At 43.3% G+C, this 19,953-nt stretch overlaps 1 protein-coding gene across 2 annotated transcripts in view; it reads right to left on the reverse strand.

The window, feature by feature from the left end:
* Positions 1-2,226: 2,226 nt before the first annotated feature.
* The window catches only part of Kcmf1 (potassium channel modulatory factor 1), a 58,871-nt gene continuing 41,144 nt past the window's right edge, over positions 2,227-19,953 (reverse strand). For both annotated transcript variants that reach the window (XM_021165140.2, XM_021165142.2), the window contains exons 4-7: positions 11,601-11,702; positions 10,688-10,862; positions 9,465-9,747; positions 2,227-4,232 (exon numbers count right to left, since the gene is read on the reverse strand). In XM_021165140.2, coding sequence (XP_021020799.1) covers positions 3,971-4,232; positions 9,465-9,747; positions 10,688-10,862; positions 11,601-11,702 — 822 coding nt within the window. In that variant the 3' untranslated portion in view covers positions 2,227-3,970. The remainder of the gene's footprint in view (positions 4,233-9,464; positions 9,748-10,687; positions 10,863-11,600; positions 11,703-19,953) is intronic.

Here is a 19,953-nt window from a genome sequence, read left to right on the forward strand (position 1 = left end):
CCCATGCCTGGATGAACTAGCTGGTTAAGTAGAGGAAGAGGCGACAAGCATCCCAGCTTTGATGCTGGCGTGAACCTAGGTTCTCCCATGTACTAGGTAGTCCGCCAGGGACAGACCCCGCAGCATGAGTTATCACTAAGCTGTCTGCGGCAGAGTTCCTTAGAAGAGCAACTTCTGAGATGTGTACTAATGGGATGGACCAGTTTCAGGACAAAGAAAGGTACTTTGTCAGCATGTCTGCTGCCAACACACACAGATTTTTACACTACTCTCAACTGAAGGGGAGATGTTCAACGCTAGTTTCCTACTGCTACATGTAACTAGAAAGCCCTCTTGGTGTGGCCGCTGTCCTGAAGTCTATCCTAACTTCGCACTAAACTGGATACAAGGCTGTTATTTCTGAGCTGGTTGACAAATCCCCACGTCTCTCATCTCAGAGCACAAGACTGAGCTATGAATTATAACCAATGCTTTCTGCAAGCCAAGTGGGGCATACTGTATGCTGTGATATCAGCAACTGTGTAGCTGAGGCAGGACTTCAAGGTCAGCTGATTTACTTAGGGAGGGCTTGTCTCAAAGACCTAACTAAAACAAGGTGGATGTATTTGTTGGCTCGAGGGGGACTGTTGTAAGTTGAAACCAATTTAGAAGAGTTTCAAAAAACAAACTGCACACGGAATCAACTTATAAACCCCTAAAACTGTGCTTATAACTATACACAGAGGCTCACACCCTACAAAGACACAGAAATGCAATAGGTTGCATTAGTCGACATTGCTGTTGGGCCTTCCCTACCGAGCGGATGGATTAGTTTAGGCACTGTTAAGGCCGATGCTCTCTGTCAGGCCAGGGATACTGAGGTGCAGAGCCGTGACTCTTGCATTAGCTGGCGAGCCCTTCAGTTGCAGGGATCCCAAGGTTTCCATCTCTAGCCACTCCCCTTCCTTCCTCTCATTTCATCCTCTTTATCCACCCATCTACTGGAAAGGCCCGGGCTTCTCTTGGGAATTAAAGGTAGGCCCCAGCCAGAGAGTCTTCAACTCTGTTTGAAGATGGTGCCAGATAAGCAGACACAAGAGGCTTGATGATGTGTGAACACCTACCAGTTATTGCAGGAAATACTATAGTACCAAGAACTGTCAGGAGGGGAAAATGGAGGGCCGAGAAGGCGTAAGTTATCCCAAACTATACTTGGAGGCCATAGAAGTAGTATTTATTACAAAATCAGAGGTGGTGGCTCACAACTCTTAATTCCAGTAGTGAGCAGAGAGAGGCAGGCAGATCTTCGAGTTCCAGGCCAGCCTGGTCTACAGAGCTAATTCCAAGACAGCCTGGGCTACACAGGTAAACCCCCACCACTTTGTAGCTGTGGACCTGTAATCCCAGCACTCAGGAAGAAGCTAGGATTAAGTCCTCTACTGCTTAGTGAGCTGGAAGGATAGCCCGGCTCCATTTAACCCCATCTCTAAGCAAAACAGACTATATACACACACTGTGCACAACGACAGCACACATACTCTGATGCCTATGTATTTTTTAATTTCTACAATCATGAAATTAAGCTCCTTCTAGAATACATTGAGCAGAATTATTTCCAAACAGGAAGTACAGGCAAGAGCTGTAGAAGACCACATGTACATCATGGACACTTCAAATCAGGAGCAGACTCTTTCCTGCAGACTCAATGTAACTCACTTAAAGTACATCCAATGATGTGATGTTGATTCAGAAACTAAAGACAAAGGACACAAGAATTCGAAGGGCTTAAATATATTTTATATTGATAATCTGTGTCTTTCTACCCTAAAATAATACATTATTATAGGTTACATACAGGATGAGGTGAGGTATTTGTAAAATATCTGATAAAAATAATTAATATACAATTTTCTACATGAGATGGAATCTTATGAACCACTAGGCCTTCTGAAGGGTTAACTTCATTTTCTAAATTAAACTGCCCTGAAAGACTTCCATCTGTTCCCTAAAACCATGTTGAAAATGGAGGATCTTATGTTTTCCCAGAATTTGTGCAGAAAAGGGAAAGCACACAATTGGCAGTTATTCTTTCTCACATCCAAGGTTATACATCCACACAAAACCAGTAACTCTGTGTTTAGCACAAAAAGCCAAAAAATACTGCGTTAGAGATGTAAAAAAAAAAAAGAAAAAAAATCCTCTGAATGATGGTCAGGTTAATTCAACACCAAAGAAATTCGAGTGGCCAACAGTCTTGAAAATGCTTTATTGAAATGTGTGAGTTATGGTGCAGATGTGTCTGAAACGACCACAGCTGGAAAACGGACTTCTGAAACTTCTCAACAACCAATTAAAAAAAGAAAACCCCACCGGCCTTGACCTCTGGTGTACCAGGAGCCCGGCGAGGGTGGTTCCCTCAGAAGATTTCCATCAAAGACAAAGAAAACAGCTACTGTATCTGGAAGCTGGTGGAGTCTCAAGTTTCCGAGGAGAAGCGACAGTTTTTTAGACATGGAGGGTGACTTCTTTTTTTGGTAGATTTGGATGACCATGGACTTCACAGTTCTTGACAGCACCCAGGGGTGTTCAAGTCTGTATGCTTGTCATGAAGAAAGAGAGGGGAGGACAAGATGGCGGGAGAGAGAACCAACAGAGGATGGCTCACAGGGAAGAGGGCCGGAGCCAGACATGATTAGATTAAGTCTCATAGAAATTGATCAGAAGCTGCGCATCTTTTTTAAAAGTTCTAAATTTACATTCCAAAAACTGCCCCACCCCCAGAGCCTCCGCCCCTCCCTGGAGCCAGTGTGAAACCTGGAGACAAACAGAAAGCACCCATCCTCCACACCCTAACAACCAAGGCAGTTCTACTTTTTCTTTTTTCAACACACAGGATTAATAACATAGGCATATGGGTGGCATGAATCAATTAAAAGACTTTACTTTTTATGCCAGGAGGGGAAAAACAATAAATAAAAGGTGCTAAAATGAGCATTAAGAATTTGGTTGGTAAGATGTGGGAAGGCTCCCCTGATACTGATCTGTCTCAGCAAACCACACACACACACATAAACGGCACAAAGTATGATTGAGAAGGTGAGATTTTTAAAAACAAGACAACATAATTCAGGTTAACTGCACTGAACAGTGAATAAATGAAATCCATCTACACCTGAATGTTTAACAATCAAAAAAATTTAAACAACCACAAAAAGTAAAAACTTCCAACAAACACAAACAGGATTTGTCTAAAGGGCACATAGTCGCCCTGCAGAGGACCCTGCCTTTACTAGTGTGTCTTCTGGTGAGACAGAGACAGAGACAGGCTGGACTCCAGTTAACAGGGTGACAGGACAGTCATACAGTGGAGCGCCATAGCTGGCTAGGCCCCCTGGGTTCCACTGCAGAGCTGGCTTTGTGCGTAGGAGGCACATGGAAAAGGGTGAGTCAGGCAGACATTATTCAAAAGCTACTCTGCCAGTAACCATTGGATAACGCTGGGAAAGCTTTGGGCTTTGTATTTTATTTTTATTTTTTAATTTTATTTTTTAAAGTTTTACTCCTTGTATTTAATTTTTAAATAACAAGGCCACTGAAACTCATGCACGCTGCAAAAAACCTCATGCAGTAGTTAGGTAAACCATCCAAGCAGTTTTTATTCATTAATATTCATAAATACACACAGCAGCTTCATTAGAGATTTCAATTTTCCTCTTCAGTTTGAATGTGGAGTATTAGGAGAGCCTTTTGCATGTCAAGGTACAGGAAGCAGAGATCACCCTGCACTGCTACCTACATTTACCTGCTAGAAGTAAAAATTAGTTAAGTGGAAATGATTATCATATATATTTCTCTCTTCCTTTTGAATGTACACAATGTAACAAGAGTGACAGACCTGAAATTACAATCACCACACAAACCCAGGATAGCTGTTGTCCACTTTCATTGGCAAATACAGCACAGAGGACATTGTCTTCGAGTGGGGAGGTCATCAAAGAGGAGGTGGTGGAGGCTCATTTCCTTTATTACTCTCTTTTAAATTTAGGTTTTCTAAAGCAACATCTAAAGGCATAATATCTACACAGCCCATAGCACCAAAATCTGCCATCTCCCCCCGATCATCCTCATCTGAGGACGAGCTCTCTTCGCGCACTAACGTGGACAGAAGGAGCTCCTGGACAAACAGGCTGCGGTCTGCACGCTCGCTCTCCATGGACTGGCGCTCTGTTTCAGACATTTTGGGATCATTCAACCTGTACAGGTGAAAAAGGAAAGACTGTATTGGCAAAAAGTCAATGAACAACGAACGGCGAGGCTGAGTTCTATAGTCTGCTCGGGACACTTTGTTTGGCGACCTCAACACTTGAGTTATGTTTGGATAAATCTCCACACTGTGTTTCAAACCTGAGTTTAATGGATTCAGTGAGACTGAAAACAAAACAAAACAAATAAACAATCAAAACAAACGAGCAAACACAGAAACTAAACCATGGAGACAGCCAGACTAGCTTTGGAGAAAATCCTGGTGGAAATTCCTCTGAAAAAACAAAACACAAAACAAAGCAAGCAAGCGACTGCTGCCTGCTGAAGGCTTGGGATCAGCAGAGCGGGCAGTGACTAGAGTGCAGCTCTAAACCACTAAGGACCTTTCTCTTCCCTGCCGTACTCTTCCTGAATACAGGTATGCACAAAGACTCAAGGAAGCATGTCCCATGCATTTTTTTACTCTTCCCCACTTTTTTTGGTCAGGGTCGTCTTGGGTGGCCTACAACTTGCTATGTAGATCAGGAAACCTGACCTACAACTCTTAGATCCAGCCACCTCTGTGTCCGGTGCTGGGATTAAAGGCTTACACCACCAGGCTGGCTGGCTTTCTCCTTTGAAATGCACATGTGCCATGGTAAATGTATGGCGTCTGGTCGAGTTCCTCTCACCTTCATGTGAGGCCTGGGGTTGATATCAGATTATGTCACCTCATCAGACCACCATGCCATTCTCCTACCAAGTTCCAAGAGGGTGGCAAGACATATATGACAGTCACTGGCTGTGAAGCCAAGACTTCCACCCCCATGGAACATGGACAGATATTAAAAGTTGAAAATGAGCCTGATATGGTGGTGCACACCTTTAATCCCAGCACTTGGGAGGCAGAGGCAGGGGGATTTCTGAGTTCGAGGCCAGCCTGGTCTACAAAGTGAGTTCCAGGACAGCCAAGGCTACACAGAGAAACCCTGTTTTGGAAAACAAACAAACAAACAAAAAGTTGAAAATACTGCCAGGTATGGTGGTGTGTGCATGCCTTTAATCCCAGGACTTCGAAGCCAGGAAAAAAGCTGAAAATCCTACTTACTACTAGCTATGCTGTGACAGACAACCAGGCCTGACTCTGTGTTCCGTGTGCATCTTTCTGGCCCCAGCAGTTGGAATTTACCATTTTAAAGAAAGAGGAAACTCAATCAGAGATCAGCTAACTTGCTCAAAGTCTCAGTTAAAAACCACCAGAGTGATGAGCTCTGCGGCTCAGATAAGAGAAGAGCTGAACTACAGAACTTAAAGGGGGCCAAAGTTAGTTCACCAAGCACCACTACAGCCACACTGAAATGGCCCCTACCACCCATGGTCAAGAGCATTTTAAGAATGTCACAGGAGAATACTAGCAGATTGGAGGCCAAGTCATAGCTACACATTCCCAACAATTACTGAAGTTTTCAGCTCTGGAAGAGGGCTTTGGTCAATGTTGGGAGAGAAGTCAAATCTATAACAGAGATACAGGGTGGATAGAAGATTAATCACATAGTATCAGATGAACTAGAGACATACAAGAAGAGGCATCCCCTGCAGGGAAATATTAGAAGTCAATATTATTCTAACTTTAAGGGAAAGAGCTAAGAAAGTGCTAAGTCTTGAGGTGCAGTTAAAATTCGGCACTAGGACTCAATATTTTGATGAGTCAGAAAAGAGCTGCTAAGCTAAAGATCTTCAAACTGAGGTTAGCCAAACTAGCTGGTCCACTCTCTGACTTAGGCACTTAACATGCCAACCATTTTTGACCTCCCTGGAAAACACAGTGTCCTTATAGTCAGCTCCAGGATAATATGCCTCTGCCTCCCAAGTGCTGGAATTAAAGGTGTGCGCCACCACTGCCCGGCTTGCAGTTGCTTTTCTTGTTCAAAGTTTATAAAGCATGCTAATACAGTTGAAGTTCCAAAGAACACAAAAGCAACTAAGCTGGTCTTTAACTACAATGTAGCCTAGGATGACTTTCAATATTTGATCTTCCCACCCCCACCTTAAGAATTGTAAGGATTGGGGCTGGAGAGATGGCTCAGTGGTTAAGAGCACAGACTGTTCTTCCAGAGGTCCTGAGTTCAATTCTCAGCACCCACATGGTGGCTCATCTGTAATGGGATCTGATGCCCTCTTCTGGTGTGTCTGAGGACAGCTACAGTGTACTCATGTATATTAAATAAATAATTCTTAAAAAAAAAAGAATTATAAGGATTATAGGCAAATTTTACCATGCCCCGTTGCTGAAAGTTGAGGCAGGAGCATGAGTTCAAGGCCAGCCTAGATTATTGAGTGAGACTCTGGAAGGGAAAGAGTAGGAGAGGAAGGTCTGCAGACTGCAGGTCACCATGCATCTATTACACAGCTTCAGAGACAGCGGTCCTTTCAGAAGTCAGTGTGCGTCTAATGACAGAGTGTGAGACAACACATTATGCTCTGGTCATTTTTTAAAAATCTTTTTTTAAATGCACAGGAAATGAAATCACTATGATTAACTCTACCGAGTAGTTTGGAATTAAAAAGATATAGAAAACACGTACATATACTAAGCAAAAACCAATAGGGCAATGTCTTCCCGACTGTCGTGTGCACCTGAGTGCAGGTGTCTGTGGAGGCAGATGAGAACACTGGATACCACAGAGCTGGAGTCACAGGCACTTGTAAGCCTCCTGGTATAGATGCTGCAAATCACACTCTGGTTCTCTGCAGGATCAGCAGGTGTTCTTCACCACTGAACACCTCTCCAGCTCCTTGACAGCTTCTGTAGACCAGGCCTTATTTGCTTCCTGAGTGCTGGGATTAAAGGTGTGTGCCACCATGTCAGGTCTTTTTGACTTTTTTGGATGCACGATTTTGCAGTACATAGACTGGCCTCGAACTCTGGCTTCATCTGTAGCCATGAGCTTTTCTAACAATCCTCTTTGTTCCCAGAAATAATGACTCTGAGAATTAGATATACTCCTATGTGAATAAATGCCTAGACCATAAGCTTTGGCTCATTACAACTGTTCGTAACTTATATAATCCATTTATTTTAGTCTATGCTACAGTTGGTTACCTCGCAGTTTCATGCATCTGACTTCCTCTGAATTTGGGGTGAATCTCCTACTTTTAAATCAGTACATAAGAGATTCTCTCTTCATTCAGCCTCCTGAATGCTGGGATTAAAGACATGAACCTCCATGCCTGGCTAGAACGATGTCCTTTTCTTGGCAAGATATTTAGCCCACAGTGCAGCCAACTTTCAGGGAGACACAACACACATTGGCAGGCGTGTTTCAGGTGGGTGCCCAGACTTCAAAAGGCACAGCTGCTGTTCAGTCTCTGTAGGAAGGTAATGATGGCAGCAGGCAGAGCCTTCTGCAGCTTACACTGACCCACTCTGCCTGGTGGTAAGAGGCACTCACTGGCCTTATAGGCCACTGCAAAGATAAACCACTCTGAAAAATGCCTTCTTAAATTCACAATAAATGACAATGATCAGCATTTTTAATAATCCCTCAGGACTGGCAGGATTCCTGAATAGGATACTGAAGATGAAACTAAAGATAGGAAAAGATTTGTCTTAGGCTAAATGTATTAAGTGGCAAAGCTGGGACTCTAACCATGGGATCTTGTTTGAGCACTTCTCATTCTATACCTGCCTAAGCACTCTACTATGCATTGTGTTCCACCTACACACACGTTCTACTGCACTGAGGGATTTAGGTGCAAGAAGAAGGGAGAAATTGTAGTTTCTTGTAAAGTCCCAAAGAATCACCATACATATTATAGTTTAGAAACTTGATTTTCATGTAGTCGAGCTGGCCCTTGAAATCCTGACCTTCCCCCTTTTCCAAGTGTTGGGATCACAGAGAAGCACTATGGCTGGTGTATTTAATGCCTGAGACTCCAGGCTTTGTGCATGCCAGGCAAGCACTGTTCCAACTGAGCTACATTCCCAAGCCTAAGTTAACTATGCCGTATACTAATTTTCATGTTACTATTTTCAGAAAGACTTATGTGAATGAATGTTTTGCCAACATATATGTATGTGCATCATGTGCATGCCTAGTACCTGAAGAGACCAGAAGATGGTGAAGTTACTGGGCAGGTTGTGAGCTGTCACGTGGGTGCTGGAAACTGAAGCCAGGTCTCTTCAGAAAAAAAAGAGCAAGGCTCCAAGTTCTGAGGCACTTCTTCAGATAGGGTCTCATGTGTCCCAGGCTGCCACAAACTCACAATGTGGGAGAATATCCTTGATTTTCCTCAGTGCTGGCATTACAGACTGCACATCATTGTGTATATAAGACAAGCACTCTATAAAAGAGCTATATCCCTAACCCTCAAGGTTAGCTTTAGAAGTACGTGAGAACTCCCGCCAGTGGGATGGAATGGTCTACTGTATGTAATGAGCGTTACTGACACCATGGTAAGCCATTTCTTAAAGTTACTTTTGGGTACTAATCCTAAGAATTTAAATTAACTTTGGAAAATCACATACACACAACACCCCCCCGCCCCTATTATGAAAGCTTTTGTTCTTGTGGAACATGCATGTGCACATGTGTAGACACAGGTGTGTGTACCTGTTTGTGTTTGTGGAGGCTAGAGATGGGCACTGAGTGAGTCTACTGCTTGCTACCTTTCTCACTAAACTTGAACCTTACCAACTGGCTCGACTGATGGTCAGGGAGCCTACCAGGATCCTTTCGTTTCCACCTCTTAGGGCTATGGCAACAGAACCCCCTTTTCCCATAGGTGTGGGGATCTGAACTGGGGTCCTCATGCTGGTGCTGTGAACACTACCCACTGTGTCATCCATTAACCCCTCTTTTGTTCTTTCTGTCTTGGCAGACTTTAATGGAAAATTAGAAGCAATATAAATTATTAAATAAATTTAGCTAATAAAAGTGTGTAAATATAAATGAAATGATATAATATTTTAAGTGTTATGTGTAGTATGTAAAAGAAAAATATTCCTAACGATGATTTATACCTTGTAAACACAAACACCAACATTTACTTTACCCGAAACACTAAGTTTTTGAGCTCCTGGGGAATATTAAATATATTCTTTTAATTAGAGGGCTCTGAGCTTAACCAAAGGCAATTTTTAAGGCATGTAGTTACATACACAAAAGGGAAAAACTTAGTAGACTGGACAGTGCCAACCAAATATCCTTTCTCCAACTCAGCTACACTAGTAAACAAAATACCTTGTTAACAGGAACTGGGAGTTGTGGAGGGCCTGCGGGCTGTTCTCTGTGTTGGCTGTGTTGGCTGTGGCCGTGGCCTGTGTGATCGTAGTGGTGACGCTGCTTGTGTTAGTGCGCCGACTTGCGTTGCGAGCAGTCTCCAGTTGTTGCCGGGCTGCCTGTGCATGCTGTCGCTCAAGCTGCAGCTGCATCTGCAGTTGTTGCAACTGAGAAGCGGAAGGGCCTGAAGAGTTAAGCTGTCCCCCTGCAGAACGTCTCACTCCTGATAACTGAGATAACAGCTCTGCCAATGAAAATGCATACGATCAGATCAATCAACTTGACAGGAAAACCTGGTGCCACACCATCATTCTGTCAGTGGAGAAAATCAAGCGTTATGGAACAATGGAAGTTCATGCAACATTACCAAGCTCAGCCAGGGACCCGATACCTATGTGAACCGACATAAAATTAAGCCTGCTTTAGGCAGAACTTAAAGATGGCTTTAAAAATTCTTTAGCCTCAAGAGCAGGTCCAGTCCTGATGAAGACTTGCTAATGGAAGCGCCATGAAAGCACTGTCAAGCTTACTCTACTCCAGTTCTTGGATCAGGGCCTGGCACCGTGGCATCAGCATTCATTAATTTCTGCTCATTTGATCAGAGGAGTTACCAGGGTGAAAAACCAGAGTCTGGAGCATTATAAATACGGCTCTTGTATTCTGGCCTTTGCCTCCTCTCACTGCTGTTTCAAAGTACTTGGCAGTGCTCGGCAAGGCAAGTCCTTCACACCTGTAGTGCTTGACTCTGGCCTAGTAAAGCCCAGACTCTTGTTTTAGTGAAGTTGTTGAAGGTATTGTAACATCCTCCTTCAGTATGTTCAATAATCAGTGTGCTCAAATCGTGATGAAGAGGACACATTCCTACTTTCCTCCCAAGGAGAACTTAATGAGTTCCTAAGTTCTTAAAGTGGAATCATGGAATTCTGAAGGTCTTCTTCCAGTCTGAAATCTTCCCTAAAGCCCTTCTTTTGTGTTATCTTACCCCGAATGCCTTTGAGAAACGCAGTAGTACATGGAGTACAACATGCTATGATGTCCACTTACAAATGTTCTAAGACTTCTAAATGTTTGAAGGAATCCAAGCACAGGACTAGATGCAAAAGTAAGACATAAACCTCACAAATCATCCTTAAAGGAGCTCCACAACCCCTGCCCTTGCCACTCAGAAGTAGAAACAAACTTACCAGCTATAGGATCCATGGCTTCCCTACTGCTTGGAGAGTATGAACTCTGAGAAGAAGAGAGTCCACCAGTAGAACTGCTAGTAAAGTGCATGTTTGATCTCCGAGCACGAGGACCTCCTAGCCCCCGCCCAGGGTGAAACATTCTACGTACATGTCGAACACCACTCGATTCATCGTAACTCAAGGTTAAGGAAAGGATAAGTAGTTTACAAAAAGAAGAAAAAACAAAACCAAAACACTGGCCAGCAGTGGTGGTGCACGCCTTTAATCCCAGCACTCGGGAGGCAGAGGCAGGCGGGTTTCTGAGTTCGAGGCCGACCTGGTCTACAAAGTGAGTTCCAGGACAGCCAAGGCTATACAGAGAAACCCTGTCTTAGAAAACCAAACCAAACAAACAACCACCCCTGCAAAAAAACCAAAACAAAACCCCCCAGCTGGGTGTGGGGACACACAGTCCCAGCCCAGAGGTGGGGTGATCTGTCAGTCTGAAGTCAGTCACCTCCTCAGACTCTAATTTCTCAGGCTTGTTCCATTTTCTTCACATTTCCAGTACTTTCCACCTTTCCTCAATCTAACTGTCTCCAGTTAGAGATGCAGGGACCGTGAGTGAAAGATGGAGTTACAGACTGAAAAACAAAGCCATCACCACTTTGTTCCCCAACGGGTCTAGGTTACATTACGGAACATGAGTAAAATCTAGCAGGAAGGTTGAGTAACTGTGACTTGACTTAAGCTTTCACAGGAACAGAATCCCCATGGATGAGAGATATACTTATACCCTAAAGCATGGCACTTTATGCAAAGGTCAAACACACAAAAAAACCTTAGGGATTAGTTTCTTTCTCTCTGAAAGCACTATTCTCAACAACAATCAAAGCACCAATACCACCAGCAAACCCTCTTGGAAGGATATTAAATCTCTAGGGGCTCTGTGTTCAAGTGTCAGATGAGCTGCAAAGTCATCTGTGACATGATTAGGATCTCCTCCAGGTAACGCTGCACATATGGGACAAATCTGCAATGAAGAGAAAGCATGAGAGTCAGTACAGAGTTGCTGAGGCCCAATTCCAACCCAGCAGAGACCCTGCAGGTCTGAGCAAGCACTGTTGTCACTCAACTGCAGGGCCATTTCTCAGGGTCACACACAACAGTTCTAAATAGTTCAAATCTGATTTCCAGCAGAGTTGTCTATCGGTAGGGCTGAGCCACATTTGTGTGGTCTAGCCAAACAGTTCTGGGCAAAACTTTAAAAATAAACATTTTTACCTAAAATTCAGTCTTGAATGCTGATATCACATAAGGTAAGGCATACTTCTCCAAAGGTAGTTAAGGGTCAATCCCCCAATAGAACAGCAAATGCTTGGCTACAGTACAGCTGTGCTCTGGAGAAAGAGACTGGAGGATACCTGGGGTTCCCTGCATAGCTTATCTAGTCTACCTGGCAAGTTCCAGGCCAGGAAGTAATCTTGTCCCAGGAAGGAAGGAAGGAAGGAAGGAAGGAAGGAAGGAAGGAAGGAAGGAAGGAAGGAAGGAAGGAAGGAAGGAGGGGGAAGAGGGAAAGGGAGGGAGAGAGGGAGAGGAGAGAAAGAATGAAAAGGGTATCATGGTGGTTTGAACATGTTTGGTCCTCACACTCATGTGTCTGAATGCTTGGCCCATAGGAAGTAGCACTGTTAAGAGGTGTGGCCTTGTTGAGGTAGGTGTGGCATTGCTAGATGAAGTGTGCCACTGTGCTTTGAGGTTATATATGCTCAAACTATGCTCAGTTGAGACATAGCCCCCTTCTGCTGCCTGCAGATCAAGATGTGGAACTCTTAGCTCCGTCTCCAGCACCATGTCTAGCTGCATGCTACCATGCTTCCTGTCATGATGATAATGGACTATATCTCTGAAACTATAAGCCAGCCTCAATGAACTGTTTTCCTTTATGGGAGATGGCAAGGCCATGGTGTCCCTTCACAGCCATGGAAAACTTAAGTAAGACAGGTAGCTATGAAATAGCTATAGAATGTGTATACAATAAGATGATGAGATAATTAATGCACAAATGAGCACTGATCATTTCTGAAACAACTTGAAGATGGGAGGAGGAGGAAGAGGAGGAGGAAAGCATTGGGAGAGGAAGGGGAAGAGGAGGAGGAAAGAGGAAGAGGAGGAAAAGCCCAGTCTAGAACCGTATTTCCCAGGGGGATGGGCAGTGTGAGAGTCTGTAAGCAGATTAAGATCAAGGAGTTTGCTTAATGGCCACAACAGGTAAAAATAAAACAATGTGCACACAGGTAGAGGAGATGATGGTTGGAAAGGAACTCCCTTCCTTCCCCAAAGCTTGAGCCAAAACCATAGGGCAGGTAATCTTGGCAGCTGCCAGGAGGGGGCGGTGGAGAAGACAGGGTCCAAGAGGCCATGTGTTCAGCCACAGGAGTGAGCAGCCGAGCGGAGTGTGGGGGAGATTCAGAGATGAGTGGGAACGAGAGTGCCAGGCAAGGGTGCTCAGGATTTTGGTCAGTATACAAAGAAGAGCCAGAATGGAGGAGAAAAGGAAGAGGGGTTAGACTCTGGGGTTAGAACTTACAGAGGTGGGCAGGATCAGCTGCCAAGAATCTCTAGCCAATTGCTGGAAAGGCCATTTTGAAAAACTTTTTACCACAATTAGTGAATGGGAGATGGAAGACAGAAAAGAGTAAAAAATTATTCCTTCCGTGACATAGGAAAAGTTTCCAAATCCTAAGACACAGACAAGGACTGGAGCTGAAAGCTGAGGTGTGTGAGCATGTCAACACCTCACTAGCCTATGTGACAAGTAGGAGACTCCGGCCATTAGTGACTATGGGAGCTGGCTTACAGCAGCACTCGAGGAGGAAGCTGGCAAGATGGCATCAGAAGTCAATGCTGAAACACAGAGCAGAAGGCTGACCAATCTGACTTCCTGGCTCCCAAGCAAACACACCTTCCATCTTTTCTGAGAGCAGAAGGCCCTGCCAGTGTGACTGTGATTTGGTAACGAGTCTCTAATGCCCAACTGGCTGTCCTGACTACTTATGCCTCGAGCCTGAAAAATAACTAAGAAAACCTAAGGATGCTCACAAGAAAAAAACAAGGACGGGCTGAAAACAGAGTTGGAAAGGTCAGGGTGGAATGTGCCAAGGGGAAGTGACAGAAGCCAGCAAGCACACTCTCAAGTCCAGTTTACAATGGTCAGGTTTTCTCCTCCCTTGAAGAGAAAAGCAGTGGTCTTTGCTCTCGAGTTTACAAACTGTGAACTCTTCCCTAGAAACGCAGGCCACCTGGTGTCGTTCTTGTGTTCTGGGATGACTGGCAGTCATCTGCTTACTCAACTTTCTAGGTGCTTCTGCCTAGTTAGACTACAAGCTTTTGTGTTTTGGAGACCAGTTCTTCTTCTTTTTTTTACAGCCCAGATGTCTCTCAACAAAAGAATGGATACAGAAAATGTAGTACAAAATGAAGTACTACTCAGCTACTTTTTATTTTTTATTTTTTATTTATTTTTATTACATATTTTCCTCAATTACATTTCCAATGCTATNCCAAAAGTCCCCCATAACCACCCCCCCCAGACCAGTTCTTCTATAAAGAAGCCCTTCCCTAAATACTGTGATTGGAAATGGTGTGTATATTCAGGTATATAGAGAGCTCACACAAAGCCCAACATCCTACTATATCCACTTGAATCCATTCTCAGGCCTGGGTTTGCCCCAAGTCTTCCCAGCCCAAGTTGTGGCTTCTGTATTGCTAGGCACTCACATTCTCCACTCTGCCTCAAAGAAACCATGCTGCCTTCCAGTCACAAGGATCCAAGTGTGATTCCTTAGTAGCCTATGCTAAGGAAAGTTGCTGGGTTTGATGGCATGTGCTTTGATTCTAGTGCTGGGGAGGTGGAGACAGCTGGACTTCTATAAAGTACCATATATCTCTTGAGAAAAATATCTGAATTGAACTCCATGTATCAATTCCTCTGAAAATTTATTAAGTTTTTAAAATTTAAAAAATTTTCAATTTATTAAATTTTTTTCCTTCTGAAGAATGTCTGTTCCAAAGCTTATGAATTCTCAGCATCATTTATTTCCTTCTGTTACTTTCTGGTGCCACTAAGCACATATCCATTCTCTGGCAACGATCATCTTGAGAGGGACAGCTTCCTTGGGTATGATGATGCACACTCATTCACGTAGTCAGCATGCTTAGTTAGGGCTCTCAGATTTCCACAAGGTCATACACACAGTACCCATCATCCTTTGCTTCTCAGACAAGGGTACTGGCGTGACAATGGAGATGACATTTTTCTGTAAAGGACCTGAAATATTTACATCAAAACCAGGGCACAGCTTCGTGGCTAATGGTTCTCTGCTATCTGGTCTCACTGAAGAGTCCATTTCTATTTCCCAGTCGGATGCATCACTGTTGACTATTTTCTTTTTCTTCTCCTCCTCCTCTTCCTCCTCCTCCTCTTCTTTTTTTTTTTTTTTTTTTAAAGATTTATCCATTTATTATATGTAAGTACACTGTAGCTGTCTTCAGACACTCCAGAAGAGGGAGTCAGATCTCATTACGGATGGTTGTGAGCCACCATGTGGTTGCTGGGATTCGAACTCCTGACCTTCGGAAGAGCAGTCGGGTGCTCTTACCCACTGGGCCATCTCACCAGCCCCACCTCCTCTTCTTTTTAAAGATTTATTTTAAATGTAAATACACCGTTGCTTTCTTCAGACACACCAGAAGAGGGCATCTTATCCCATTATAGATGGTTGTGAGTCACTAAGTAGTTGCTGGGAACTGAACTCAGGATCTCTGGAAGAGCAGTCAGTGCTCTTAACTGCTGAGCCATCTCCCCAGCCCAGCTGTTTTCTTTTTAACAATGCATTTTGGTTGTGTCTCTTCCTTCTGAATTATGCTGACTCCTTCCCCTTCTTTTCAAAACCACATCAAAATTGCAAGGCCTCCCCTATTTCTTACACTGCCCTCTCACTGAGTCAAATAAGCTAGAGTTTGGTCTTCTCCAACACTATGACATCTGTGTACTGATTAGGTGTTAAATTTGTTGTTATGAAGAGCAATTATACTCAACTCCATGAATTCTTTAACTTCAGCGAATGAACATTCACATACATCAAATATGTTTGTTCTAGGCATTGTGGTGCACACCTTTAATTCTAGCACATGAGAGGCAAAGGCAGGTAGATTTATTTCTGAGTTCTAGGCCAGTCGGAGCTGCCTCAAAAAGAAAAACAACAACAACAACAACAAACTCCACCACCTACAATCCCAAACACCCTCCCCCACCCCACCCCCACTCCCCTCCAGTAAGAATCCAATGCCCTCTTCTGGCCTCCACAGACACTGCTCTCAAGAATTCACATCTGATGCCTCATGCCTCATAGTTCAGAGGCCACAAGAAAGGACTGTTTTCTTTTTGGGCATGGCAAATGCTCAAGTAGATAGATGTGCTCAACCACAAGTTAAACGCTAGGCATTGTCTATGGATATGAAAGATATGGAAGCATCACAGGGCACTCTCAGGTCCAAAGCAAACTCCAATTCCCTAACTCCAAAGGCAGTCCAAATAGCCAGAAATGATGAGCTCAATCTAGACTACAGGAGGACTTCTGATGGTTAGATAAAAGCCAGCATTCCTCAGGAACTTTCGAGGCCACTTCCCCTCTAACAAAAGGAGTCATTTCTCTTATCACTAGTAGAAGGGACATATCTGTAGTATCTATCAGTATATCAAAATACATGCCGTCCTCCAAGTTCCTTCAGTATTACAAGTACCTGTTATAGACTTATTCCATATCTTTAGTTTTCGTATTTGAAATATATCAAAGTCCGCAGAGCATCCTAGTCCCTCTGCATATCTACTCATTCTCCTTAGAGCTCTTTATTCTCATTATGTTCTCTCTATGCCCTGCTCCTGCTTCGGTTTCTCTATTCTCTACTCCAGCCAGTCTCCTCTCAGATAACCCTAGACAGGTCTAGTCTGCAGGCCATACTCAGTATACCCCTCTCTCTGCTCTGGACTCTTCAAATGTTTCTTATATCTACAATAAAAACCTTCCCCTTAACCATACCATGAAGCGGTAGTTGTCAGTTTATACCTGCACCTGATCGTCATCATTTATGGAAAAACTAGGCCACTATACTCTTCAACTTATTTACTATGATTACCTGTGAAAGATTGGGTCTGTCAATACTCTGCCACTGAAGGGAGAGGGACTTGATCAAACCCTGCCCTCCTTTAGGATTTATAGCAGTTAATGACTGATAGGTGTGGTGGTTTGAATATGACCCGGGGAAAGTGGCACTATCAAGAGGTGAACTGTATCACTAAAGGCCTCCAGTGCTCAAGGTCAGCCCCTCTAGGCTGCCCAAGTAGGAAAGTCTCTTTCTGGTTGCCCTTGGATGGAGATGTAGAACTCTTAGCTCCTTCTCCAGCACCATGTCCTCCTGGAAGTTGTCATATTTCCCCACCATGATGATAATGAACTGAACCTCTGAAACTATAAGCCAGCCCCAACTAAATGTTTGCCTTCATGAGAGTTGCCTTGGTCACGGTGTCTGTTCACAGCAGTAAAACCCTAACTAAGACAATGGAGGAGGGACAAACACTTTCTTCTGTGGTGCAACCACTTACCATAAGGTGCCCATGCTCCTCTTAACAGTCCTCAGCCATATGCCTTTACAAACCCCAATGGAACTTTACAAATAATAATTAATAACATTAAATTCAGGCTGGTTGAGAAGGGGTATGAGATAAGATATAAGGAAATATGACCAAAATGCATTATATGCACAATGAAGTCCACCATTATGCATAAATAACACACTAGTAAAACATGTAAAAATGAGGGTTAATTTCAAAGTCCCATTTCTCATATTTGGTGTTATACATAAATATTACTGAGCCTTATGAATATATACACAATCTGTATCATCATTTTGCTTTAAACTAGTAACTACCTCTACAGTATAATCTTTGTCAGATGCTGGTCTTTGTTTTGTTTCCTCTTTTTTCCCTATACTGCTGGCGATCAGATCCAAAATCTTTTATACTAAGCAAGTATCTGACCACTGAGCCATACTCCCCAGCCAGGGACTTGTTTTAAAGGGTTCTTGGTACACTCAAACTTAAGCTTCTTGAATGATCTTAAATGAATATTAAGAAGGCATAGTGCTCCAGTTGTTTTAGAGAGTCCCAGGCTGGGAAAAAGGAAGAAAATCATAAAGGGCCACAAAGATGCTATCAAATTCTGTCTTCAGGAGTCTCTTAGTCATCTTCAGTGAGCTGCTGCAACTGTTTACAATGACAGAGCCTCACAGGGCCCTATAGTACTCCAAAGGAATGCTGATGATAGAAGGCGTGGATCCTAAAGCCTATATATAGCCAAGCATGAGTGGGTCTAGAGGACATGTGCAGTTACTGCTCGAATAAAGACACAATAATGAAGTGGATACTTAGAAAAGGAAAATACTACGTCTGCCCATCAAAATGAAGGAATTCACTCCTGAACTTATGACTCAATTTTAGAATGTCTGCCAAACCTGATGACCTGCGCTCAATTCAATATCAAGGACACACACAATGATAGTGGGAACCAACTCCTACCCCCACCCCTAAATAAAAACCAAAATTAAAAACAAACTAACAAAACCAACCAACCAAACCAAACACATATACACAGACAGTCAGACAAACAAACAAACAAACCCTGTCTTGATAAAAACAAAAAACAAAACAAATGCATGGCTCTGCACAACAAAAATTGTAGATTAAGAGGTGACACATGCACATTTACATTAGAGCATGACAGTCACAGGCAGGCAGGCCTGGGGTGGCACCAGCATTCCTCCTATGGAACTGACACAGTTTACAGGCCACACATGCATGCCCTGGCACTGCAGAAGTCCTTGTCTGCTTGCTGTTTTTCATTTTGAAACGTCTGGGTCTTGGTTATTGCAGTGTAATTTAATACTTACACAAAAACGAAGGACTAAGGAGGGAGAGATCCTTAAAACATAGCCCACAAAACAAATATGAAAAACTTGAATGACCAGGACTGCCCTGGGTCATGTGCTGGATACTTTGGGGTCGTAATGTGGGTGACGGAACAAACCTGTAAAACTGTAAATGGTGGGTATTTAGTTTTCACGCTGCGTATCGGAATGGAGGAGTGTAAACAACAATAGTTGCTTTCCCAACAAAAATACTTAGCCTTGACTGTATTCATGAAGATGAGTAAACCATGGAAAGGCCTGGATTACCCAATCCGGAATGCGGAAAGCAGTGTAGTTAAATTGCCCAGCCAAGTAATGAAAGTTCATTAGAGCTTGCTGGCTTCAGGGCCTTAGGGATGTCCGTAAGGCACTTATTAGTACATCTGGTTAAATAAAAAGACCCAACAGAAATTAGAACAGGTCAGGGTTCCAGGACAGCCAGGGCTACAGAGAAACCCTGCCTCAAAAAACCAATTAAAAAAAAAAAAAAGAAAAAGAAAAAAAGAAAAGAAAAAGAACAAGAACCAACCAGAGCAAACAAACAGTGTGACAATGTGCTCTGAGGTCCCCTTGGTGTAGTCTCAAGAGGAATTTGGTTTGAGGACCAGATGAGGCTAATCAAACCTTCAACTCTAAATCTTATGGAAATTTGAAGCAAAACTGACACTGTCTACGGGAATGCACATCAGCCTGTTCAGAGGCCTCTGGCCAGGCTCGAGTGTACTACTTCATTTCTCTGAATGCTACCTGTTTTAAATACATATAGAGAATTATTATTTGAGGTGTATGCAAATTCTTCAAAAATCAGGATCTACAGCTACACAGATACTTGGCTTAACCTAATGTTACCAAGGGCATGCGAGAGCTGTTCATATACCCAAGATAGTCGCATCTCTTCCCTTCCCCTTAGTCTCTTCCTTTTTGTTCCCTGTGTAGTCTCCTTTGATCTGTTCCTCTCTGTAAACCACTATCTTGAACGAACTCATTTCTGAAGTCTCTTTTGGGTGTATTTATCATTGCTTAAAGTTAGAGGCATGCTGTGACTCAAATGTGAGATAAATAAAAAATGCTGAAAGTTTTCAAGTTTAGACTTCATATTTTATTCTAGGTATTGGCTTTTTGTCATGGGGGAGTGTGGAGTGAGGGATCAGAAAGGAAGAACTGGGCTGGTGAGATGGCTCAGTGGGTAAGAGCACCCGACTGCTCTTCCGAAGGTCCAGAGTTCAAATCCCAGCAACCACATGGTGGCTCACAACCAT

The sequence above is a fragment of the Mus caroli genome, chromosome 6 (genome assembly GCF_900094665.2).
Source record: "Mus caroli chromosome 6, CAROLI_EIJ_v1.1, whole genome shotgun sequence".
Taxonomy (NCBI): domain Eukaryota; kingdom Metazoa; phylum Chordata; class Mammalia; order Rodentia; family Muridae; genus Mus; species Mus caroli.